This window comes from Ascaphus truei, chromosome 2 (genome assembly GCF_040206685.1).
Source record: "Ascaphus truei isolate aAscTru1 chromosome 2, aAscTru1.hap1, whole genome shotgun sequence".
In the NCBI taxonomy this organism is placed as follows: domain Eukaryota; kingdom Metazoa; phylum Chordata; class Amphibia; order Anura; family Ascaphidae; genus Ascaphus; species Ascaphus truei.
This window is the reverse complement of record NC_134484.1, coordinates 403,759,179-403,786,487: the sequence shown is the minus strand read 5'-3', so window position 1 is coordinate 403,786,487 and position 27,309 is coordinate 403,759,179. Positions and strand designations below refer to the sequence as shown.

The 27,309-nt window shown below is 41.5% G+C and overlaps 1 protein-coding gene across 4 annotated transcripts in view; it reads right to left on the bottom strand.

The window, feature by feature from the left end:
* Positions 1-27,257, bottom strand: part of PEX1 (peroxisomal biogenesis factor 1) — a 57,847-nt gene extending 30,590 nt beyond the window's left edge. For 2 of the 4 annotated variants that reach the window (XM_075587350.1, XM_075587352.1), the window contains exons 1-12: positions 26,853-27,256; positions 21,292-21,435; positions 17,997-18,080; positions 14,517-14,631; positions 13,311-14,068; positions 9,313-9,432; positions 7,642-7,765; positions 6,818-6,921; positions 4,718-4,815; positions 4,027-4,159; positions 2,927-3,023; positions 2,429-2,599 (exon numbers count right to left, since the gene is read on the bottom strand). In XM_075587350.1, the coding sequence (XP_075443465.1) occupies positions 2,429-2,599; positions 2,927-3,023; positions 4,027-4,159; positions 4,718-4,815; positions 6,818-6,921; positions 7,642-7,765; positions 9,313-9,432; positions 13,311-14,068; positions 14,517-14,631; positions 17,997-18,080; positions 21,292-21,435; positions 26,853-26,957 (2,053 nt within the window). In that variant the 5' untranslated portion in view covers positions 26,958-27,256. Of the gene's footprint in view, positions 1-2,428; positions 2,600-2,926; positions 3,024-4,026; positions 4,160-4,717; positions 4,816-6,817; positions 6,922-7,641; positions 7,766-9,312; positions 9,433-13,310; positions 14,069-14,516; positions 14,632-16,120; positions 16,202-17,996; positions 18,081-21,291; positions 21,436-26,852 lie in introns of those variants that run through there. The other 2 variants (XM_075587351.1, XM_075587353.1) reach the window with 2 other exon arrangements.
* Positions 27,258-27,309: the final 52 nt, after the last annotated feature.

Here is a 27,309-nt window from a genome sequence, read left to right as displayed (position 1 = left end):
CTGTGGTGTTAACTGGAGTAATTCACTCACTTTTTGCAGATTGGTCTTCAGTGGGTTCTTCATAGGTGTGTGCTGCCGGTTCTCCAGAGTAGTAGACAGGTTCAGCAGGGAGAGATGGAGCACTACCGGAAAAAATTGCTGGAGAGTGTGTTCCCAATAAAAATAAGGTTTATTGGATCAGAGCATGACAATAAGGATGAGCCCCAGGGCCCCCACCAACGCGTTTCGAGCTTCCGCTCTTTCTCAAGGTGATAACACTCTGATCAAATCTCTTACCTTATAAAGGTTCATTTTCCCGCCTTTCCTCACCCCTAACCCGTCGCTTGGCTGCGTCACGAGCAGCGCGCCATGTGTATAGGGCGCGCCACGAGTGGCGCCCGTCGCGCAGGGTAGAGCGGTGACGTCAGCGCGTCTATGAACATCAACAACAACTTTATTATTATTTCAAACGAACATTGAAAAAAACTTTAAACTAACTTTATTAACACTTAAGCAATGAGTAGTGCACACGATCTTCATTACAAATGAAGTATATATTGGAACAATGTTAAAAACAAAGATAATCAATGTATTTAAAAAAATATTTAAAAGAAAAGACAATCATGGATGTTAAGGTTTAGAATATATATATATGACTCTGTAAACGGACCCAGAAGATATAAATTAGAACATGCAGCCATTTGTGTGTATGGTTATGTAAATATATAGAAATTCACTAATTGAGCCTTATCTGTGAATTTATCCATCCAACATTTCACAGCATCCCTGTTCAGTCTAAGTACGGGAACAGAGTCATATAATCAGATGTTTATGATCCATATTCTTGTAGAATCATTGGAAGTGTGGACCGAAAATTTATTTTAGCATATAGTAGTCCATATTTTTTGATCACTATTTTTTAAAACATTTTTTTACATCTAAACTTATTGTAAATGTTATACCCAAGTTAGTGACAAAAGTTAGTATAATTAGTTATACAAGTTACATACTTCAAACACATATTATCAATTGCACGACATAAGATTGTTGTCATAACACTATTGTATTTGATTTTTTAATTGATTTCATTTTATTTTAGAAATGGATTGAGATCCCATTCTGAATTTAGACCAAAAGGGATTCTTGTATTGAGGGTAAAAATCCAGAAGAGTTCCCTTTTATCAAGTATGTCCAACCTGTTTCCCCCTCTGTAGGGTTTTTTAATATGTTCAATGCCTCTATATTTTAATTTTCTAATGTCTCCTTGTTTGCAATTAGTGAAATGTAGGGATACTGGATGTGTGAGATCCCCTACCTTAATTAATCTAATGTGCTCCCTCATTCTCACTTTTAAAGCTCGTGTGGTGCGTCCCACATATTGTTTGCCACATCCACAGTCCAATACATAGACTATGAATGTGGCATTACCATTAATGAAGGATTTGATGGGATATGATTGTCCTGTATTAAAGGACACAAAATTAGAGGACGGCATCATATAAGTACAAGAAATACAATTGAGGCATTTGAAACAACCCTTTGGGAGATGTTCTTTTTGATCTAAACATGAGGAAGAAAAAAGGCTTCTTGAAACATGATTGGCTATCGTTTTTGCTTTTTTGAATACAAAACGAGGTCCTTCAGTGTGTACCTTAGTTAGTAATGGGTCTGCAGACAGAACATTCCAATGTTTTCTAACAATCCCTTTAATGTTATTAACTTGAATATTGTGTTGTGTAATAAAAATTGGATTTTTTGCATCCCATTTATTTTGACTCTTTAAACGATTTTTTTGAGCATTCAAGAGATCATCTCTATCCATTTTTTCCACTTCTTCTAGCGACCTTCTGAGATTAGATCTTGGATAACCCCTCTCCTCAAATCTTTTTAGTAATTCATTGGATTGAGTAATGAAGTCTTCATTTTTTGAACATATTCGCTTTAAGCGTATCAATTGTCCCTTTGGGATTGAATTTAGGAGAGGCTTAGGGTGACAGCTGTCAAATCTTAAATATGTGTTGCGGGAATTAGTTTTCCTGTAAACATTAGAATTGATTTTCCCATCCATATCAATGAACAGAAATAAATCCAAATAGTGTAAGTGATGATTATCAAAAGTGTAAGTGAATTTTAAATTTAATTCATTATTATTAAAGTGATCAATAAATAATAAAAGTGATTCTTCCCCTCCTTCCCAAATAAATATTAAATCATCTATGAACCGCCTATAAAATGTGATGAAGTGTCGATAAGGGTTGTTAACTCATCCTTATTGTCATGCTCTGATCCAATAAACCTTATTTTTATTGGGAACACACTCTCCAGCAATTTTTTCCGGTAGTGCTCCATCTCTCCCTGCTGAACCTACATAATGGTGCTAGCCAGAAAGCCCTTGATATGTGGTGTTCGGAAATCTGTACGTCAGGTCATTGTGGCTCCATGCTGTTACCATGTGCAAGGTGCTTGCTTTGGGCTGCCTCAGGACTCTGCTCCAACTCTGGTGTAGAAGGGACGCCAACAATGTAATCCAGGTCATCCAACAGAAGGACAGAGGGCTGCCTCCAGGCTGCCTCGGCAAAGGCTTCTTCCAGAGTCTGGCGCATATTTTCAAATGTCTTTCCTGAAAGATTATCAGGTTTTGAAGATAATGTGCACATTCCAAGCATGATATTGTCAATACATTTGCCACATTATTTCAGGGAAATGAAACACAATGCACCGCAGACTCGTATGGCACTAGTGGAGTTAAAGGCAACACTGACACAAAATAGGAAGAGTAACATACATGGGGAAAGTGAATTAAGATTACAAAGCACTGCTTTAACAAACATCTATGGTACACCGCTTTGCATGGGTCAACTTAAAGCAGCCACCAAGGTCCACTGCAAAATATACTAATACTTATACTTAACATATGGAGCTAGCAAAAACAACATTAATTCAATACCTTTCAATAATTTACAATCAATTTCTTCCACGTGAGCTTCCAGTTTCTCAAACGCTTCTTTACATACAGCCTTCGCTAAAGTTGACTTTCCACTTCCCTGCAAAAGAAACGATTTTCAGCTAGTTGAACAATTAAGACAGTTGCCATAAACAGCTCTTGACAATTGAGGCGCAATTTCTTCAAGGAGTATACAGAAAATAAACAACACCACGGATTGGACGCTTTCTGAGAAAAGTGGGGAGACTGTAGCTTAGTAGAGCAGCCTAGGGTGAGAGGAGGCCTGGGGGTGTTGAGGGCAAAGGGATTTTAGTCGAAGAGGAGCATGGCAGGGGGACGAGAGCTCGCCCAAGCGTGGGTGAGAAGGATGCGCTGCAGGTTGGTGCCATTATAGAAAAATACAGAAGAACAATATACATTTATCTTCGAATACTTATAATCCCCTTAGAACAGGACATCACTCTGCCTCACCCTGAGTCTTTAACTCTTCCACCTAGGGCATTATTGGCGAGTTTTTTGGAATCAATGACCCGGATACTCAACTTGTAATTTAGGGTCCAGGTGTCACACAACATAGATGTGTAAATAAAGAACTTGGCGATTAATTATAATGTTCTGGTGACATCATATGCCCTCTGAAGTTAATCAATTATTTGTTTTGCTTATAATGATGCTACCTGAACTACTTTGTGTAACAACATCATTCAAAGTTCCCTTTCCCTATTATTTTTCTTCGTGAATTACCAAAATAGCCGTCCATGTTTAACATGTAGTGACCTTTACTCCTCCCCCCGTCCGTGGTACGTTATAAGAACCCCCGGTGTGCCAGCCCTCATGATGTACCGGGTAAGCAATAAGGGCAGGAGAAGCGTTTGAATAAACTCTAAATAAATAAAATCTCACATCTTGCTGGGATTGAAAATGTGGAAATTATTTTTGTATAAAAATTAATGTAACCTTTTATTATTTGGCATATGTTTAAAGGGGAAAAAATTGCAGCTGGGAAACAAAAATAGAAACACAGATTGTTTACAAAGTCAACATGAAATGAGGTCTCTCCTGCAAGACAATAAGCATGATGATTGGGGTTAAGCACTGGTTACCTTTGCTCCATAAATGAGGATTGCTCCGCTGCGGAGTCCGGAAGCAGTGGCAACTAGTTGTCTGGACAGAGGACGCCCCAAGAGACAATGAACAACATGCTCGTAACTAGACGTCGCCAGCTTATCCACACCTCTGTAAAACAAAAAGTATTGTATACCACTCAAACGCTGAATACCTGATTTAGGTCAAAATGTATTTTGCGTTTGATGGAATATTGCGGCCTATTATTTAAATAGTGACATGCCATATGACACCTGCTGACCCATTAAAGTGAAAGGGCTGGGAGGTGACTTATGGCAGAACATATCGTAAGAATTATGACCCTAAATGTTGAAGAATACATTTTTTTCCCAATGTTTGGTCCATACTGAAATAGGACCAAAATACCACTACTTTATAGACCATTCTTGCTCATGGTTCTTATGGCTTGATATACTATGATAAACATTGCAAACTGAATCTTAATTCCTCTTCGGTCTAAGGGGCCACAGACCCCTAACATTTAATTTAAAACAAAAATTGGTAAAGCAAAAAAAGTTGAACTATACAAAAAAGATAAATTGGGCAGACAAAAAAAAAAAGGAAAAACTAACAGTTCAAGAAAATGTGTAAACATTGTGCAGCGCAGAACTTTGTGCTATGATCATTCAACACAAACCCAAAGATGTAGATTTTGTTTTGTACACATACCCCAACTGGCTCATTTGCAACTCCAAGTAAGAAAGATTTTGGTCAAACAGCACAGGTTTGACAGATTCTTCTTCTGATAGTATGGGCTGAGACAGCACCTAGAGATAACAAGAAATACATACCAATTCACAAACACAGATCAAACCCGAGCACAGTCTGAAGAGGGGTGAGTGCTTAATAATGTTATACCGTTACAGGCACAGCTGATAACATTAACCCTTTGAGTTCCCCATGACGTAGACACTCCAGGGACCCCATGACATGCCGGTAGTGGCCACATCATGGGTTTTCAGCTGGTTGTTCTAGGAGAGATCTTGTTCTGCACCCTCATCGAGCGCTGAGTATAATCTGGTCAGCGCAGGAACCGAAGAGGACTCTTCTTTCGTTTGAGTCATCAGTGACGCCGCAATTTTATGATAGCTTCGAGGCAGTTACGTGACCACAATGTGCCGGAGGGGCTGTAGAACTATGGTGAAGCGGCCCATCTGGCACTCGAGAGGTTAATGACCTAACCGAATGAGATAAACAGTGGCAGCCCCAATAAATCGGGTAAATTATGACTAGACTACGATAAGGAAAGGTCCAATGATAGTCACAGCTTTAGAAGTGGGTTAAACTGATTAAGATTCAACGGTATGCTCTCTATAACCTTGGGAAAGTCACTTTATTTTTTCTGCCTCTGGTACCAAAAAGTAAAATTGTAAGCTGGACCAGGGTCACTTGGACAAATCTAAATGGGATGCGTTACTAAAATATTTAATAACCTGCACACAAAAAACATTTAATTTTTTTTTAAATCAAATTAATAGTGATTACATTTATGTCCTTTTTCTAACAACTATGTCGTTGATTTTCATTCATTGCTGCTATTGTAGGTTAGCTAGTAGTAATGCACCTTTTCACCAAGCCTATTAATGCTTTCCCGTTATTTTTTTTCAATCCACAAACATCAAAATGGCCATGAAATAATTATGTTCGATATTTGTAATACACCTTTAACTTTCAGAACGTACACCTCACGTGTCTAGCAGATGGCCGACTACCTCCCCAGATTCCCCACAGGAAGGATGTACAGTAAGAAGGACAACGTGTAGTCCCAAGCAGCGTCTGCCACATACAGCTGATAAAAGCACACACAGTGACTGGAGGATCAAGCAGTGCCAAGAGGAACACAAGTCATTTGTATCGTTCCTTTTTGAAATCTAATTAAGAGGATCTGCTGAACATTTGTATCAATAGTAGTTCAAATGTATTGTCCAACAACAGTTCTCTAATCCTCACATACTGTACTTATCATCAATTCTCTAATCATCACATGCTTTATATGAATTGTGCTTTTTCATACTAGTTTTTAACGTGTCTTCTGATCATGATATTATTATTATATATTGTGATTGTCATGCTCACATAAGCATATTTTAAGCATTGCTTACACAGTACAGACTAGAACTACAGTATAATGGAAATAATAACATTTGTGTTATCCTAGCATGGTTATGACTATATTCTGTCTTATTATATTGTATGCTTATATACTATCGTTAATACCCTAGAAACTCTGAGTGTGTGACGATGGGTTAACACCTGCTATATTTTAGTCTACCAAAATATATATATATAGCCAGTGTTCGACAAACCTATACATTTGCTCGCCCCGGGCGAGTGGATTTAACCCCCGGCCGAGTAAATATTGGCCCAAGCAGCACACGTTTGGTACTAGGTGGCGAGTAGATTTTTTTTTGTGTGGCGAGTAGATTTTTTGGTGATTTGTCAACCACTGTATATAGCTATTGTTCTGCAAAGCTTAAGATCATAGTCTTGATTGAATTTATATACTCTTAAATACAGTAGTTCACTTTACATTAGTATTTGTAAGCCATCCTTTCTCTTTGATCAGTGTCCACACCCTTCTCTCCCCCCCCCTAAAAACCATATTTTGGGATTGACAGGCGTTATAAATGCTCCCTTTGCTTTTGATGTTTACATTATTTGATCTAGTTATAAAATGGCTGTTACTTGTTACATTGCACAAGTACATACAACAAAAGAACCATGTTACTTAAGATGTTACTTAAGTACCTGCTGTTACTTGATATTTACATGAATTTTTGTCTCCTGCAAGAAGCTTGGGCAGAACATAAAAATATTATCTTGGCTTTTCTTTTCGGAGGTATGGTCCACATCAATGAGGAACTCCTGCATTTCTGTAATAATAGACACACATACAGTATAAGCACATGCAATAATCAAGTTAATAGCATTCATGACATATTATACTATGTTACAGTGCATTACAGGGTGTCTAACAGCTATATTACAGGCATGAAACCCATATGAATTAGATTCCTGGCAGCCCATTCCCGGTACTATGTTTTGCACGGTGGATTTAATAGGAAAGAAATGAACAAAGACTGGGAAATAAAGTGATAAAACTCTTAATGAACTAAGTGGTGAAGGCTGGAATTAAACAGGCTTTTATCTTGTTTATTATTCAAGCACAACATGAAAATCACTATGCTAACCCTTCCCAATTTCCATGTAATTGATTTACAAATCATAATTCGAGGTGTATTCACTCTAAATGCATTGAAGGTGCAATCCCTCTCACAAATATGCTTGAGCTGATTTTGGTGTCCCAAAGCTATTGCATATAGTAAATAGGAGAGGCATTTTCAGTCCCAGTAAGCACAGGGAGATAGATGGACCTACCTAATGTCACAAGCAGCTACGACATGGTACGGCTGCTAGATTTCACAATAACATACAATGTGTGTTTAATGCCATGGTTACCTTAGGTGTATTTCCTGACATACTGTCATAACACAGGACGCTGTTGCCTGCAAGTTTGCAAGGTCCAAACACCAACGTACAGGACATCAAAAACCCCATCACTTAAGGAAAGATGATCAATCAAAAACAGTTACCTCCTTCAACAGGAATCTGGATATGGTCCGTTTTCCCTAAAATCCAAGGCACTGCTAATGAACTAGAAGACTGCAACCAGGTATGAAATGCTGATTGTATTTCTTTTTCAGTGATATTTCGATCCTGCAAAGAAAATTAATTCATTTGTTATCATGCTGTTATCATTATCATAAATTAATTTTGCCATTTCACTAGCACTAATAAAGATTCTGTCTCAAATAAATGAAAGACTAATGTGAACATGCTATTCTGCCCAACACCGTTCAGGTTTTCAAATCAAAATGAAAAATATATATATTTAGTTTTAATTAATCTCTAGAGAAAAGTATTCTGTGCATTCTGCCACCTGATATGTTACATGCTATCAAATAGGTTTTTTGTCCCTGAACTCCTTCAGTGCTGCAGGGGTCAGTAATGCAGGCAATGAATCACACACAGCATATATTTGTAAAATAACTCCATTATAACCAACTAAAACATATTAGATTGCATTACAGTCTGTGTTACAAAGAAAAATTGGAGCAGATTTCTTAGGGCTGGGACCCGCTGCGCCCGGCGGTGCGGGCGGCCGCACGAGCGTTCCCCACCAGCAGGGGAATCCTCCCGAGCCGGTCTCAGTCACCCCTCACGGCACAGCTCACTAAACGCTGTGACGCGTCAGCCGCCAGGGAATTCAAGAGAATTGTAATCCCAAGCGGCGACGCGTCACGTGGTGTGGCTGTGAGCCAATGAGGGGAGGCTTCGGGGAGCGGGGAGGAGAGTGTGGGGGGAAAGTGAGTGCCTGTCTGTGTGTATGTGTGTGCCTGAGTGCCTGTCTGTGTGTGTGTATGTGTGTGCCTGAGTGCGTGAGTGCCTGTCTGTGTGTGTATGTGTGTGCCTGAGTGCCTGTCTGTGTGTGTGTGCCTGGGTGCGTGAGTGCCTGTCTGTGTGTGTGTATGTGTGTGTGTATGTGTGTGCCTGAGTGCGTGAGTGCCTGTCAACTGAAACGGACTTGTAAATAGTGAAATGTGTTGCAATACATGAATAAAAAGGGTATGTTCAGAAGGCTCTGTTTCAGTGACAATAACCATCCTAAGAAAGCTTAATATTAGCAAGAAATAACAAAAAAAGTGCGTGCTGTTTAATGGGCAATCAAGATACAAAATAAAGCAAAAAGATTTCAATCAGCTGACATTTGATATTTAAAAGCCATGGAGTTATAGAAATGTTATGGAATGCAGAACAGCAGAATAATTATTTTGCTAATTGCACGTTTTAAGGAAAGACTAATGACTAATGTGTATTCCACATAACTACATGAATTTGGCGTCTGACCCTCTAAAAATCCCACGTGTGGCGATGCTACGGTTCATGTCTTAAGTACGAAATGGGTGACACTAAACGTCTTTGGCTGCCTTGTCGCAGTCTAGAAATGATACAATAGGTTGCAGTCATATGGTGCGTGTGTCATTTCTGCTGCTCTGAGTGCTAAACACCAACATTACTCGCAGGAGCAATATGAATGGAACAAGCGCACCTCCTCTTCAGTTAAATGGCAACTATTGAGATCTCACAGAAGGATGTAAATCAGGAGAAAAAGTTACCACAATGTAGTCAAAAATCAATGTAAAAAATGTAACCCAATGACCTTGGCTGCCCCTGAATAGAAGTTAAATGTACCAATTACTCACCAAACGCAGCCTTGGCTGCAGTGCAATAGAGCTAGGAATGCTGGGAAGTGATTCAGAGGATTGTATCATAACTGCTGCAGAACGATCAATATTCAGTTTCTTTCTCAAGTTCTCTGTAACCTAGAATTATTTCATAAAGAGAAAAAAAATACAATAACCCGCTATTGTACTATGAGAGAATGCAGTTCTCATTTCTAGATAAAAACCTAAGACCAAAGCAAATATATCTTCAACAACAAAATGAAAGGCCATTATCATTTTTGGTAGAAAATTGTTGTATGGTGCTCCAAAAACAAAAGGCAGTTGGAAGTGTATCAGCTTGTAAAGCAAAGTCGTATGTGGAGCACCCCTCCAATATGAATGATAAGGCTAGGATAAATGCCCCCAAAAAGAGATGTATAGCTGGAAAATGGAATCCCACGTAGCAATGAGGTAAGGATAACAAACACCCGCCGGTGTCCAGCACTAATGAAACATCCTAATGAAATGGGGGAATAAGCAATAAATCCTTATAGCCAATAATGGAACAGAGTAATGGAATAGACTCACATGCGGCAATAATCTTCTTAGTGATAGAGAGCCATTGATATCCACAGGTCCTGGGGTTCAATGTGCCTCCGTCTGCGTTGATCAGATGCAGGAGAAGAGAGAAAAGACGGAGCACTAAATCCACTGCAAGCTTGTAAAAAATACAGAGGTGCGTTCCCACGATAAAAAATAAAGTTTAATGGATCAAAAACAAACAGACAATACACCTACGCATTTCAGGCTATAAGCCCTTTATTCACCTTGATAAAGGGCTTATAGCCTGAAACGCGTAGGTGTATTGTCTGTTTGTTGTTGAACCACTAAACTTTATTTTTTTATTGTGGGAACGCACCTTTGTATTTTTTACAAGCTTGCAGTGGATTTAGTGCTCCGTCTTTTCTCCCTTCTCCTACATTATCATTTTTGCCCTGAGATTAACGCTGTATCCACTATACTTCTATTCAAAAAGAACGGCTGTACAAAGCGGATTAACATAGGCTGAACAACATTTTATTTCAAGATAATCCTCCTTTATCTTCAAATACTGTGAAGTTATTCCAGTCTTATGTTACTCCCATCCAGATACTGAAAAGGGCTTTTCGGGTATAGGAGAGGGAAATAATACTTCGTTATTTAGATAAACCTGGCGTTACTCCTATGCAGGCACTGAAATACAGCTTTTAGCTATTGCTTTGGCCCATTTTCAGTATCTGGATGAGAGCAACGCCAGGTTTAGGTGTGATCTAAATAACTTATTTCCCTATGTTAACCTTAAAGATTTGTGAATATGATATGCTCATTTGGATCTCATTTTCCCCAAAGATCGTTATTGCGAACACTATGCTTTTAGCACAACATTAACCGCAGTAGACATGCTACTTTCTTTAGAGATTACTGCGTTACCGTTAATATGATGCTGACTGAGGTAACTGAATCTTAATAAGCTTCATGAACCTGGGCCATAGTCTCTTAAACCAAACCTGTCAATATCACATTTTGGAGGAGATTTACGAAGCTCTGATATAGGCTGTGTGAGTGCGCGTTAACCGACATAGTTAATGCGGTGTCGTGGTGCGATAAACTGCAACGGATGTTACTGAATCACGGCATAAATATATTATATGACTCAATGAAAGCTCCATTGGGTTTTACTTTAGGACAAAAAAAAATCTACACTCTACATGCGTATGTTGTACCGTAATTTCCGGTCTATAAGCCGCTACTTTTCCCCCACGCATTGAGCCCCGCGGCTTATATTCGGGTGCGTCTTATATGTGAATTTTTCCCGCTTTCTGCTCTCCCCCTCCCTCCCTCCCTCCCTCCCTAGTAGCAGCACGCTCTAGCATTGAGGCACTTCCTGCCTGCTGCTTGCTAGAGCAGCGCATGCACGCCTGCTTGGACGGCAGGTATTTACTGTGTAATGTGAGGTGCTGGGGGGTTAATGTGAGGTGCTGGGGGCTTGATGTGAGGTGCAGGGGGGGGTTAATGTTAGGTGCTGGGGGCTTGATGTGTGGTGCAGGGGGGGTTAATGTGAAGTGCTGGGGGGCTTGATGTGTGGTGCAGGGGGCTTGATGTGTGGTGCAGGGGGCTTGATGTGTGGTGCAGGGGGGGTTAATGTGAGGTGCTGGGGGTTTGATGTGAGGTGAAGGGGGGGTTAATGTTAGGTGCTGGGGGCTTGATGTGTGGTGCAGGGGGGGTTGATGTGTGGTGCAGGGGGGGTTAATGTGTGGTGCAGGGGGGGGTTAATGTGTGGTGCAGGGGGGGTTAATGCGTGGTGCAGGGGGGGTTGATGCGTGGTGCAGGGGGGGTTAATGTGTGGTGCAGGGGGGGTTAATGTGTGGTGCAGGGGGGGTTAATGCGTGGTGCAGGGGGGGTTGATGCGTGGTGCAGGGGGGGTTGATGTGTGGTGCAGGGGGGGTTAATGTGTGGTGCAGGGGGGGTTAATGTGAGGTGCTGGGGGGGTTAATGTGTGGTGCTGGGGGGGTTAATGTGAGGTGCGGCTTATAATCAGGTGCGGTTTATATATGGTCAAAATAAAAAAAAATCTAAAATTCAATGGGTGCGGCTTATATACAGGTGCGGCTTATAGTCCGGAATTTACGGTACTAATATTTACACAGCTGCTTTTAGCAGCATTACTAGTAAAAATATAAAGAATTCTTTTTTTTAAGTAACATAAGTATCATTGTCCCGTCACAGATATTATTAACATGTTATAATACAAATCCAGCCAGGAGGTATTAGATAAGTAATCTGATTAATAAACAAAGATGCCCAAAGCTACTTCCAATATGACAAAAATACACAGTGCAATACCTATATACCTCTTGAAAAATGGTCCTTTAGTTCAACCCTTTGGCCAAAGTGTTAAGCCTGTTGCACTTCAAGGCATGACCGTTAGCAGGTCTTAACACTCCCCGAGTTAAAATTCTTATTTACCTCTGTAATTACAGGAAGAATGATCAGCATTGGATCTGTCGTAACCCAGCAAAATGCTTAAACCTTGGGGGGGTTGGGCCACTAACCTCTCAAAAACAGCTGAGACAGCTGCACATAGTTAATAAACACACAGATACCCAACAAGCTCTGAGAAACCCCAAACATTACCACATAATATGTGTGTGTGTGTGTGTGTGTGTGTGTGTGTGTGTGTGTGTGTGTGTGTGTGTGTGTGTGTGTGTGTGTGTGTGTGTGTGTGTGTGTGTGTCAAAAGGAGTGCTAGTGGGCGTGGCTAAATGTATACAACAAAAAACAAACAATGCTGATCATTCTTCCCCTAATTATAGAGGTAAATAAGAATTTTAACTCTGAGTGTTAGGACCTGCTAACGGGCATGCCTTGAAGTGGTAGCAGGCTTAAGACGCTTTGGCCAAAGGGTTGAACTAAATTACCCCTTTTCAAGAGAATATATAGGTATTGCACTGTATTTTTGTCACATTGGAAGTAGCTTTGGGCATCTTTGTTTGTTTTTTGTTGTATACATTTAGCCACGCCCACTAGCACACCCTTTGACACTTTTTTTTTATATATATATATATATATATATATATATATATATATATATATATATATATATATATATATATATATATATATATTAGTGGTAATGTTTGGAGTTTCTCAGAGCTTGTTGGGTATCTGTGTGTTTATTAATCTGATTAATAATATTGTAAAAATAATTAAACACTAATATTAAAATATTAAATCAATACAGAATTTATTAATAAAGAATCAATTTAGAATGTATATAGAATATACATTGAATCAATATAGATAGAATGTTGATGACTTCCTTACTGAATGTAAAAATCAGATTTAGGCGTGCAACAGGTTTTAGACATATTCTCATGCCTTAATTCAATCTGTGTATTATTGGATCTGTGCACAACACATTGGTTTGTAATGTGTTGCCGCATCTCCACCACCAATGAGATTACGAATAATAGTTACAAAGCTGCTTGCCAACTGACCCAAACTTTTCCAACATGTGTATTTCCATTCCTTGTGTCATACTCTATGGCATCGTGGAGTTCCTCAAATCCGTGCCACACAATCTTCACCATGGCACTGGCCCCAATGTCAGCATTGTGCGGTTTGTTGCTTTCCGTGACCCCCGATTGCTTTTCTCGCTCAGAGGGTTCAGGGCTCTTCTTTGCCTTTTCCTGTCGCCTTTTTGGAGATGGAAGCTCTGTGATTTTTCCAAATGTTATGGCCACATCAGGTTTAAAACCAGGAGGCTCCGGATTCCACAGAAAAACTTGGACCGTGTTGTCATTGCAGTTGTCTATGTATGCCTGGCTGCTTTTTATGGTATGAGGTACATTTTTGGATACTCTGAAAATGGCTTTCAGGCGAACACTTTTTAACAAAGTCTTCGCAAATATATCCTTGTCACTGGCACCCAGAGACGGAATGGGTTTCTTCCCTGAAGCACGGTAAAACAAACTTCCCAGTGTGTCCCATATACTGCGCTCGGTGAGAAAGCCATCTGAATGGTCAGGTGTAATAGGTCCACTCTCACCTTCGGTTAATAGAGATTCTCGGCTTCTTACTATCATCCCAGTTTGTTTGCCATCGTCTGTTCCGCTATTGGATGCTTCACGCAAATTCTCAGTCCTTGGAGGTGGAAAATTTGAGGAAATGCCCGCAAAGTCCCGAATTTTCGGAGAGACAATTAGTTCTGTGAGAGCCTCCAGTCTTCCATAACTAGCAGCTGGCGTCAGTGCCCCTGTAATGAAATATAATTAAACACAATGTTATTCCATTATGTGTTCAGGAAGGGTGGTAGTGATGATACTTACGGGACGATACAATAACCTCCGATACGGTTTTTATCACACCGCAACATTTGACGGGATAGCGGTGCAATACGTGCATCAGTGATGAGTAAATCCCAGCGTAGTGTGGTACACAGATTTCACAATTAAATCAAATTACGTTAAACCACAACCCCAGTCAACAAATTCAGCCCATTTTTTACAATACATTATTTTAAAAAAAAGGGTGACTGCCTTTCAAAGTTTTGGTAAACACATACTTGGAATTTAAAGTGTTGTTAGGAAAATGTTTAAAAAGCATCAACTTGCTTCTCCCTCCCATTCCCCCCCAAAACAAACACAGCTGGATTCCTTCACTTATTACATTCATTATTGTGTTGCTTTTACCTAAACACTCACCGATTTGGATGTAAATGCAAGTGTGTTGGTCGACCCAGACGGGGAATATGGCTTTTGGATAAACGATTCGAATCTGATCCAGAAGATGCCTTTCGAGGGCAGATGCGTGCAGCTCCTAAAAACAGTGTGATGTGATGTTAATATTGGTTGCTTTGTGTGTTATTAAAAAGAGAAGTAAAACAGCAACAACAACAAAAAAGAAACCCTAAGGAAGGGGAAGACACTATTATAATTATCTTTTATTTTTATGGTGCCAGTACAATGTAGGGAGGAGGACCATATGTATAACCCAACGAGTACATATAAAGTTAAGACAAACTGACGCAATACGACCTTCCAAACACACACACACACACTATATATATATATATATATATATATATATAATCAAAAAATAAATAGATGATACCGTTCTGTGGCTAACGAAATGCTTTTATTTGTGCGAGCTTTCGAGATACACTGATCTCTTCTTCCGGCGATGTTACAATCTACAATATTGTTACAATATATCATCTATTTATTTTTTGATTATTGAAGCTCGGCTAACACGGTACTGATACCTCTACATATATATAGATAATGGAAATATTACTGTATGCTCATTTGCATGTCTTAGACAGGTCTGCAACCCTGCCTTTCACCATTATCACCCAGCACACAGCACTGCCACTGCAAGGGAATCTGGGAAATGACATGCAAATGAGCACACAGTGCCATCTTTTGCTTCAAAATCATTTAACATGGTCCCCTATAAGCTTAAGCTTGCTGCATTTCACAGCTTTGAGCACAGCCTGAATTAAGATGCATAGCCAGTAAACATATATATATATATACATATACATTTCGTCAACCTTTAAATAGAAATAGGTGAAGATGCTGCAGGAATCTACCAAATGTCATAATGTCACTAGTCAAAGTAAAAAAAAATAAAAAAAAACAATACAAGCACTATTGCAGGTACTGTACCTTAAAACAAAAACAAAGCTGGGGCGCTCCCTAACTGGTATGACGTGTATGAATGCAACACAGGTAAGCTAGCAAAATACAAAAAAATACACTAGCCCCTGTCGCAGTCTCTGCAGCCTGACCAAAAAGAAGATGAAACCCAGAATCTTCCCACAGAACCTGACGAAGCATTAATTTGCGAAACGCGTAGTTCCCTGCCGGTGCTCGTAGTCTTTTGAACCCAGACGGCTGCCGTACTTCCGACAAGATTCCCTGTCACCGGTCCTGCAGTCGGACGCGCCCGCAGGAGCTCACCGGGAAGGAGTTGATCTGTCGGGTCGATCTGTGGCTGCACTGGGTTTTTATGCTGTGTGAGTGCTCTATGTTTTTATGTGTTTTTACATAATAAATCTTTTGGTTTATGCTAATCCAGGCTCTGCCCATGTTCCACATTTGGGTATCTGGGAGAGGAGCCATTCGCTCACTACACCCACTTTGGTGAAACACTGTGAAGACGGGACTGACTATATCTACCATCCTTAATCAGACTGACATCACAAAGAATATCACCCTGAGGGAAGGGGCTCACACAAGGCCGTGTGAGTTGTTTATATTTATTGCTCCAATATTCATCTGCATCACACCTCCCCTGCACATACCTTGTATTTCTCGTAGGAAGGTAGAGAAAGGTCTACTAAAAGCCAGGTATCAGCTCTAGGAGCCATAAGACGGGAGTCTCTAGAGATGAACCTTCAAACAAAACGTTTATTAGAGCCCTCTAAAAACTGGATACAGTTCAGTTACCAAATCGCCAGGCCCGCTATAGGATTTTAGTAGCGTATTAAAAAGCCCTGTATAAGGCTTCTTTAGAACCCTTGCAAGAAGCAGCAAATAAAATATTGACTCTTAAAATATTACTTGTGGTGGCAGCAGCCAGAAGAGATGGGGAAATGCAGCCTCTGTCATGCAAACAACCATATCTCATTTTGCACAAAGACAAGGCAGTCTCCCCAGTTCAGGGTGAAGGTGAGAGCCAAGACAGGAGAAAAAGCTTAACAAAACCAGCTATATGGCATACAAAGTTTTGGAGACGCCTGTACATTCACCCAGACCAACAGCCTACGCAGAGTGGGCACAGGCCTTACCATAGGACATTTGCAGAGCAGCAACATGGGGAGGTCTCAATACTTTCAATAAGCACTACAAGTTGGACACTGCCTCTTCTGCGAAGGCCTATGGCAGGAAAGTGCTGCAGGTTGTGGTGGACACGAAATTGGTGGCATTTAGTTATGTTTTCTTCCCTCCCTAGAGTTGGGTTGCTATGGTAAATCCCTTGGTTACACTGCTATAGGAAGGGCAACAATGAGGGAATTTGTACGTACCAAATTCTCTTATCTTTAAAGCACGGCAGTGCAGGGTTTCTCACCCACCTTAACTCTATTTTTCTAGGCATCTGTTGTGAACTGTGTCGGCTTGAGAAGACACAAAGGGAAGTATAGCGGGAGCAGCTTAAATAATAAAGGCAAAAGGTCAAGTTGAAATTGGTTGCCAGTCCTAACAACGGAGAAGGGGCTTAATAAACCTTTGTTGGCACTGCTGTGTTCGGGCTAAAAGAAAAAGACAATGTCAGTAAGTTAAAATGTCCTCTACCAGCAGGTCCTTCACTCCGCTCACAACTCACTGACAGATGTTTGCACAGACCTAGTGTGAATTGCTACTCAATAATTATTCTTTAAAGCAGCAATGCACATTACTAGTGTGATTTTTGTTTAGTTTTTTTTTATACCAGAGTTCAAACTGGTGGAGAAGAGAAAGTTTTCCTAAATATGTTGACAATGTTATTTTGTAATAGTCCTCGTGTTAAAGAGAAATGAGTATAGCATCCCCTGGGTGGGATTAGAAAAATACAGCCATCAGCAGTCTTTACTAATGGCATCATCAGCGTAATACATGGATGAAAGCATAAGCACCACTAATTACTAGCTGCTGGCAAGAAGGTGATACTAACAATACTAATATCTACTGAACTGGAAGGCTCACAATGCAATGACCAATGCAGTCACAAGAAGGGTGAGGGGGCGACCATTGAATACGACTCTGGAGCGGAGAAAACATTGCAGGACTACAGCTTTTATTCATCATGTAGCTCAGAACTGTATGCATTGCTCAGCAATACAAAGCTAATCAATGAATGCAGGACAAAGTCACGCTGAGAAATGGATGAGATCTGAAGGAATGAAACTCCGACACCATAAAGCCTGCAATCTGTGCAATATATTTTGAGCAAAAAACGAACTGCAATATACTGTAGATGCAGCAAGAGCAAGTACGTATAAATGCAAGTGGTATATAAAGGCATTTGACGAGGCTAAAATGTCTGATTGTACAAGTGTAGGACGTGGTATAATAATGCATGTGGTGCAACACAGACGGGAAAATGCATATGGTAAAAGTGAGTGTTTGCAGACACAGCTCCACTCAAAATGGAGGCAAAGGCGGCTTTATAAACTATGCTGAGGAAACATTGTGTTTTACCAGTATTTCCCAATCATCAGCGGATAGCGGCTCAACTGTGACTTCCTTACAAGACGGGACACTGGAACACGGCTTGAGGAACACCTGGGGGGAGGAATGATATTTATTCTTCAAAACATTCCTCAAATATCCTTCACAAGCCACCACTTTCATTAGGAAGCGGCTCCAACTGCTGCTTCTCTGAACTCCTTCATTGCTTAAAGTTCAGGCAAACTATTGCTCTGTAATGTGTTTCCAGTCAAAGTATATATATAATGTAAGATTACAGTTGACACATGACTATAGAAGACGTGTATATTTTGTTTTTAAATCATACCATACTTGTGTTATGGTATCACAAAGTAAAGCATGTTTCCATAGTTATGAGAAAAATGTTATCTAGGAATCACCTCCCGATTTTCTGGGTGCTACTCAAGAACCAGCAGACAAACTAACATCGGGGGTCACCAAGTGCTGATGCCGGGTATTGCACCTTCATTGACTTGAATGGCAGTTAACATCAGATCAGGGTATGATACCCCACATCGGGGCTTAGCGAGTCTCTGCCTAAGGTCCATATTCACTAAAAAATGCGCCAGCATGGCTTAGCTCCTATTCATTTGAATAGGATGTAAGGCATGCTACAGCTTAGCATCAATCAGTGAATACAGAACCAAGACAGCTATTTATCAATATCTCCCAGCTGCAAAACATGCAAGAAGTGGTTACACTCCTCGACCTCGGCTAACGGACCATGACTATTCTCCTCTCTCCAACCCCGGACCACGGCAAGTACCATGACCTACCAACACTCTCCTACCCAGACCCGGCTATACCTCCTTGACTCTGCTATCCGGACCTAGCCCCGTGGTTGTAGGGTGTCGGTTATACACATCCCCACCTCAGCCCCGCGGTCTAGTCCAGATTGTAGTGAGCACCTGTGACACTGACAGACTATGTTTTTCAAAACCTATTCTTAAATTCCTTATATGCTCAAGGATGCGTGTTTGGAGGAATCTTTTTGTGCAGCGAATATATTGAAAGCCGCATGGGCATTCTTGGAGATATACTAAGTAAATAGTCTTACAGGAGATGCCATCTTTCATTTCAAATGTTTCATTTGTTGAATTTGACCTAAAAGTATTTCTGTCTGAGTGAAGAGATTTGCAAGCCAGACATTTTCCACAACTGACATTTCCCAGGATTTTTTGTTGTTGTTGTCAGCCACGTGTTATTAGTGGTTAGTTTGTTTATACTGCCTATGTCACTGGGGCTAAAATATTTTTTAGGTTCCTGGCTTTCTGTAAATAAATCTGGGGGTAGATGTTAAACGTGAACCCAAAATTGGGTCATTAGACAGAATCCCCCAATATTTTTAAATAATTCCCTTGATAGATTTGCTAACAGAATAGAAGTTGGTAATGAATGCTACTTCAACTTTTTTGTCATTTTCTGTGCTAGATGCTTTCTTGGGCTTAGGAATCAACATCAGGCTCCTGTTCATATTTTGGACTTTATGTAGATCCTCATTTAGTCTATCTAGAGAGTAGCCTCGCTGAACGAATTTTTGGAACAGATCTTGTGCTTGTACATTAAAGTCCTCAATCGTACTAAAATTCCTCTTAAGTCTCATAAATTGCCTTAGCGGGATATTACGAATCCAATTGTTCTTATGGTTACTCGATGGCAGTAAAAGGTTATGCGAATCTACCTTCTTGAAAAAGGTCTTTGTGTTTACTTTACCATCAACAGAAGCTTCTAATTTCAGATCCCAAAAATCAATGACTGTGGTGTTGGCGACAAGTGAATTTTAAGTTTTCATTGTTGTCATTCAGATATATTAAAAAGCTGTCAACTGATTCTGAATCACCCTCCAAGACATACAAAATGTCGTCAATATAGCGACGCCACATAATGACATTCTTAGTGAAGGGGTTATTTGACCAGATTTTTTGGTTTCCACTCCTTTACATGTACAAATTGGTGTAGCTGGGGGCAAAGCGAGTCCCCATTGCTGCTGGATGGAAAATTTTGAAATAATGAAAATACGTGACAATATAAACTGGATCAAATTGAGAATGAATTCACGATTAAGGGGGTGTAGTGTTTAGTCTTCTCCTAAAAAGTATCTAACTGATTCTAGTCCCTTTACATGAGGTATGTGTGTGTACAACGCATGTACGTCACATGTAATCCATCTGTAGCTGTTTTTCCATGTGAAATCAGTAAAGAGATTAAGTACAGCCGTAGAAGGGAGAGTACCTACATATGTCTATAAAAAATAGTCCACGATTCTATGATAAAGTATATATGTATATATCCAACATGTTTGTTCTCTCATTGCAGCTTTAACTACTGCATTTATTGCGTCGCTTGTTTAATTATGTTTTTAATTTTGAGGTTATTACATTTTGTGAAAATGGGCCGGCTGAATGACCAAATCAGCCGTGCTGAACCCTCCGCTCTGGTATGATTGGTCGCACACACCCCCTATGCTCGACCAATCTCCACAGACCGGGGTGTTTAAATTCCCTTCAAGTGTCCTGTGTAAAACCATTCCCTGATGAAGTAGTCTGCAAACTATGAAACGCGTAGGATACTATTTTGGTTGTCTTATACCTTTAACTGTTTCTTATTACTCCTTTCGCCAACAAGTACCAACGTACGGCTCATTTTGGCTTTTTGAGAAGCTCTGTACAGCCGCAATTCTGTGGCGTTTTACACTGTGATCATAAGCCGCCGCTTTGCAACGCCGGGAACAGTTGTGGCTGGAGTTTCCTCACCCTTGTGGACATTAGTTGTTCTTATTTGCCCCTATGACACAGACCGCTATTTACCGCAATCTCTAGACTGATACCTCATGGTCACAGTTTTGTGACGCTGTGTGGTGACGTCAGAGTCTGCTGCGAGTACTAGTGCTGTGCACAGGGCTCTGCCTGGAAAAGTTTCCTTATACACCTTTGAGACTCGCCCCCTGACTGCCTTGCTGAGGATACGGCCCTCGTGTCTACTACGGAGGCAGGATTGCGTTCCGTTATCGAGGTGCTGCCCATTCCAAAGAGATCTGCTATACCGCAACCAGCTCAACAGGAGATCTGGTGGTGTCAGATGTCCATCTGTTTCCAGTGTGGTAACCCATGTCTTAACTACATGAAATGCTTAAAAGAACTTACCTGATGTACGCACAATACTTACCCCTTTACTGATCATTTACCTTTAATGCTTTAATTCAAACCATAGGATTGTGTATTCAAGGCCAATAACTTATCAACACCGCTTTACCTCCCAATTTTGGGACAACTGATTTCTTACACACCTGCTGCTCATCTGAAAGTCCCAGCTTCTCGCCCAGCTGTCGATTCAGCTCAGCAATATTATCCTCTGTATGACACCTGCTCCGATTCTCCATCCAACCAAGGAACACCGGCTCCTCGCCCCACGACACTTCCACTGCATGATTCTGTAGGCAAAAATACATCAGACTGCTTTCAAATACCCGATTATTTTTTCATAACAATCTGAATTGTCAAATTACAGACACACAAATACCCTCCATGTAACTATGAAAATAAAATGACAAAATTATATTTTCAGATCATTAAAATTATGCCAGTTTAAAAATATATACATATAGTAAGAGTAAAACATATGAGCTGAGAACATTAAAACATTTTTTACTTCTATATACCGTATTTCCTCGATTGTAAGACGCCATCGATTGTAAGACGCACCATCGATTTGGCCCTTACAATCCAGGAAAATTACGTTTTCACTCTCCATGTTTCAGGAGATGTCCCATGTCCGCGGAGGATGAAGTGTGCGGCGGCAGGAGAGGTCCCATGTCTGCAAAGGATTGAAGATGGACAGCGGACGGAATGCGGTGGCGGTAGCAGGACAGGTCCCAAGTCTGCAGGTGAATGAAGATAAGAAGACAGTGGGTGTGCGGCAGCAGGATATCATAATAGCAGGAGAGCTGAGCAGGAGCAGAGCGGCATAAGGGAACGGCTTGGGAGGTGCACACTGTAACCGAACGTCAGACTCTGGTCAACTTCCGGTGTTACAGTGCGCACCTCCAAAGCTGTTCCGCTCCTGCTTAACTCTCCTGCTATTATGATCTCCTGCCACCACCACCCTACTGTCTTCTTATCTTCATTCACCTGCAGACTTGGGACCTTTCCTGCCACCGCCGCCGCACTCCATCTGCAGACGTGGGACCTCTGCTACCGCCCGCTTCATCCTCCGCTGACATGGGACCTCTGCTGAAACATGTTAAGTGAAAAGAGGGGGTTAGTACTGTAGACCCTTTTTTATTTTTTTAATACATCGATTCTAAGACGCACCCCGATTTCAGAGATGTGAAAATCGGAAAAAAGGTGCCTCTTAGAATTGAGGAAATAGGGTACTTTGGAAACCCAGACAATAAATCGACAAATCATATGTGGCCTTGAAAAACGTATTTTAAACAACATGCTCTAGTTTTTAAATGATAATTCTTTAACTTACCTCATAGATGCTAAGTATGGGACACTTACATTAATGGCTATCATATAGCTTAGTGGCTCTGTTCATCTGAATGGCAGCTATTCAATCAGTGGCGAGGATGGGGTGAAAAGGTTTGGATTCCAAAACTTACTACAGTATCATCAATAAAAGGAGCTCACAAAGTTTTCATCAGGCAGCTACAACAAGGTGATGTGGCACTTAGGAATTAATGACGGAAATGTTTGATAAATGGAGTCATATGAACAAACTTAAAGACACAACTGACACTTTCTTCAAGAAAGCCGCTTATGGTGTGATATTAAAGTTATCCCAGAGCTAATAGACTGGTCACTGCTAGAATTTCAAAATGACCATAAATGCACACACAAAGGGCGATTCACTAAGCTCTGCTGATGTACTAAGGTGCATCGGCGTTCACTTCTGCGCTAACTGCTAGTGACTTGGATGGCACATAAAACGGTATCAAGCTACAGATGCAGCGGCCGTTATTCGAACATGTCACGGAGCCGTTTTCGTGTGCGCTGCTGTATTCCACGCGGCATTCACGCAGCCAATCACACCAGGCACCCGTGTTTATCGCGGATGCTTTGTTTGAATTTCATGGATTCTGTTTCGTAGCCGTGGCAGAAATGAATGAATTGCAATGTGTACAGTACTGTGCTACTGTGTCAATTTCAGGTGTTTAAAAATCAGAACACTAAAATGACATTTTCTGCACTCGCGTCTTAAGGCAGGAAGGTTGGAAGAAATCACGCGCCATGACATGGGTATTCCGATCTATACACCGCGTGAAATGTTCGAATAACGGCCGCTGCATCTGTACCATACCCCTTATTCACGGATGGAAAAATCCCGGGAACCTGGTCACCTAAAATCTCCCCCCTGGCGCCTGTGCTGTGCGCCGTGAGGACCGACCTGATCAACAGGTCAAGTCACCGCTGTGCAGCTCAGTGAGAAGAGCAGGGAGATCATAGAGCTGGAAGCGGGGATAGTCAAAGGGAGAGGGGATAGTTGGAGGGGGCAGGGCTAGCCAGAGCGGGCAGGGCTAGCCAGAGCTGAGAGCGCAAGCATGCAAGAGTGGAGGAGAGCACCAGTGTGCACCTGCATGAGAGGGCGTCACAGATGCACACTAACAAACACAGTGACACAGAGGTGACGACGGGTTGGGACGGGTAGCGGGAACAAAACGTTGGCTCTTAAACATTCTGTTTGCCTCCTAAATATTTAATATTTTCGGCCACCTCTATAAATATCAGAGCAAGATGAATCTCCTACAGTGTTGTTGTTAAGGACAGAAAATACCTTGAATGCATTTCTGGATAATATCTACGCTGCCTGTCTACAAACGTGCAGGTAGCAAAAGAAAATAGTAGCTAACCTCCACCTCCCATGCTAAAGTTGTCACTCATTAACATCCCTCCTGTTTGCTCCGTTACAGTCAGGATCAAAAGGTTGATGCACACCAATTACCAGGGAAAGAAAAAAATACTGCACGCACACGGAAGCTAGAAGTTTCCAATTACAAGTGCATAATGTCTTCGAGGTGAAGTCCACTTAAAACGTCTAAAAAATAATCACTCTTTTACAAACCATCTTTGTTTTTAAAGTGGAGACATTCCCTAGTAGTTTTTGTGTTGATGCAAACTATTTTAGGAGACTTCATACCTTCAAATTCCTTCTGCAAACCAAGAACTGCTTTTTAGCACGGCCATGACCATTGTAACCTTGGAATTACTACAGCATTATAGCTAGGGATTCCGGTTTTAACTGAAAAACACCACTAATTCATCATCTGGCACTTCTGGTTAAAACCGATAACAGCAGGAAATTAAGCATCAGTTCCTATGAGTCCCAGCTCTTGTAGCAGCCTTGCCACAGGTAGGCGACAACACGAGTAGTATGAAAACTGAAAAGAACACCAAAATCAAACGTGTCCCAATTTTGTTTCAAATTGTTAACACTTATCAACCCAATTTAATAAAAAAAATTATAAAAACACTGGAAAGACAAAAAATAAACACATTTTAAAAAAAAAAATAGACACCAAAATCCATAATCCCTAATTATGACCCATTTGCACTAAAAAGTCTTCTGCAACTAGACACCTTCTGGCGTAAGAAGACCTCTCACGTTGACGTGAATGCGCTGTATCTTTTGACCCAGGATACTTCTGTTGTGTGATCACATGATGAATAAAGTGAAGTGCACAAACCCTGCAGTATTGCACTCAAGATCAAAGTACAGTGAGTATCTAAAAGCAAACTTTTAATTACATACAGTTTAAAATAAAGGGGAATCATTCCATGACGAAGCCAGAGTCGTTTTGGCGAAACGCGTAGGAGTGGAGTGGTACAGGACTGACTGGAGGAATTCCAGCCCCCACTGAAATCACGAGGAAGCACTGTGTACGCATGCCGGTGGGAACACGCAAGTGATAGCAGCTCCGAGGACGCCGACTGGGACTGTGAGTCAGCAGCACGGCTGAGTCCAGATACTCGAGTAGGATCGTAACTGAGATTGGAGACTACGGAGACTGTACATTGCCAAAAAGATCTTGCAATATGTGAGCGAGACCATTAAATGTTAAAAAAAATGTATGCTTTAATTTTAGACATATTGCACAATTGATTTTCTTGTTTTCGTCTCGTCCCTTTTCAATTTTATCCCTTATCTGAGTTAAATGTGATTTTGTCTGTCACTAAATTTACACCAGCAAGGAGCGCACTATTTTGGACTTTGTATTTACCCTGAATGGAGGGTAATTTGATTAGTGCTGCACCAGCTGGGTCTGCTTGTCTGTCTATTTTGTATCAGCCTACAGTTACCTTAGATATTTGTTTCCGGGTAATTTTAGGAACGCAGGTGTCATGATAAGGCCATGAAAATATTCAGTATTTTAATAAACTCTGTGCTTATTCATTCAATATATTGTGCTCTTGCATAAATAAATAAACAGCAGCCACTTAAGTCAACACATGCTCTTCTCATTGAATAAGCAGCATATCTTGATATCTCTGATACTTGCCATTCTTACTTTACTGTGGACAGGGCCGCCAATAGGTGGGGGATAGCCAGGACAAATGTCCCAGGCCCGGCTGCTCTGGAGAGCCTGCACAGGAAGTTGGGCCTTCCTTCCTGCAATGCCAGCAACTGGGTAGTCTCTCCCTTCAGCTGGGCCCCACTTCTGCAGGTTGGCCCAAGTGGTCTTGTGCCCTCCTCTGGACTCCCCGATCCCTACCCTCTGTTCTGGCTCTCCATTTTCCCCAGTCCCTATACCTACTCCCACTAGTTCCATGCAATCCCTCCTTCTCCCCCATCAAGGCCTATACTCCTCCCCCTCTCCCCCCTTGTCTCCCCAGTGCACCTGACAGTTAAGGGGAGGGGGCCCTAGTTCATTCATGTGTCCTCAGCTACTTGGTCCCATATATCTATGTCTAGTTACTACCACAGCACTAGAAGAGTTATAGACAGCTACCATGACACTCTGTTGCAATAAGATTTGTCTACTTCTATTTTTGATCTCCAAACTACCTTATAGCGGGTTGTTTCTCATAACGTTGTACCCAATTCTACTACCATATAGCACTTGCTAGGAGCGGCACAGTGAGTAAAGACACTGACTGACACTGAGATTGCTGCAGGGGAGCCTGGTTCAATTCCCGGTGTCTGCTCCTTGTGACCTTGGGCAAGTCACTTTATCTCACTGTGCCTCAGGCACCAAAAACATAGATCGTAAGTTCTACGGGGCAGGGACCTGTGTCTGCAAAATGTCTCTGTAAAGCACTATATAAAAACTAGCAGTGCTATACAAGAACATGCTATTATTATTAGTACCACTCATTTTGAATTCTGGTATATTTTACTTATTTTTAACCTTTATTACTTAATATTATTTATCTCTTCAGTACTTGATTAGTTATATTGTATATATTTATTACATGTTCGTGTTTCACCTTTATTTTAAACTATATGCAAGTATAAGTGTATGTTTTAACATACTTTGATCTCGAGTGCCATACTGATGTGCTTGTGCCCGTCACTCTATTCACAACTGAATCCTGCATGCACCTTGGTCCGTTTTACTCCCTCTGACCGCTAGCTGAGAAAGTGTGGCCCTTCCCTGTGCTTCTGTGCGATCACAAGGACTTATGTTTGTATTGACACCCTATCGGGGTGGTATGGGGCCCGGTTTGTGATTGGGACACATATCAGGGGGAGGGTCGGGACCATTGGGTGCCACCATTTAGGGGGTGCTGTGCCCCTCTATGCGATACCGGTCACGGGGACACGGGGCGCCGCGGGTGGGACACGAGGAGTGCACGTTACGTGCAGGTGACACCTGTCGGGAGGGAGATATGGCATGCGGTGTATTACCTGCTGCAGGCGGAGCTGCGCTTGCAGCCCGGGTGTCAGGTGCAGGAAGCTGTCCTTAGTGCCTGTGAGTTTCAGGGTCACCGCGGCCGGTCCCCCACCTCGCATGGCCCGAACACCCGCTGCGGGTCACAGTCTGACCAGACACTCCGAGGTGCACCGGCGGAGGAAGGGGGGCGGGGGGGGGTCCGTGCATGTGATCCGAGTGACAAGGGGGGGGATTACAAACATGACATCATATTGCAGTGCGATACACCCATAAACACGCAGGCGAATACATTAATACGGCTTTAGATACGAGGCCCGAGGATCGTTGTCTCTGTACCGGTCCCTGGTTAAGTATGTCGCACTCCTGCCCGCGCTGAGTACAGCCCACCCCAGATTATCTGGTGTGATGGTATCTTCTGTCCAATCAGCGCGCGTGTGGGCTGGAGTAGGTGGGACTTGGAGACCCAGCCCT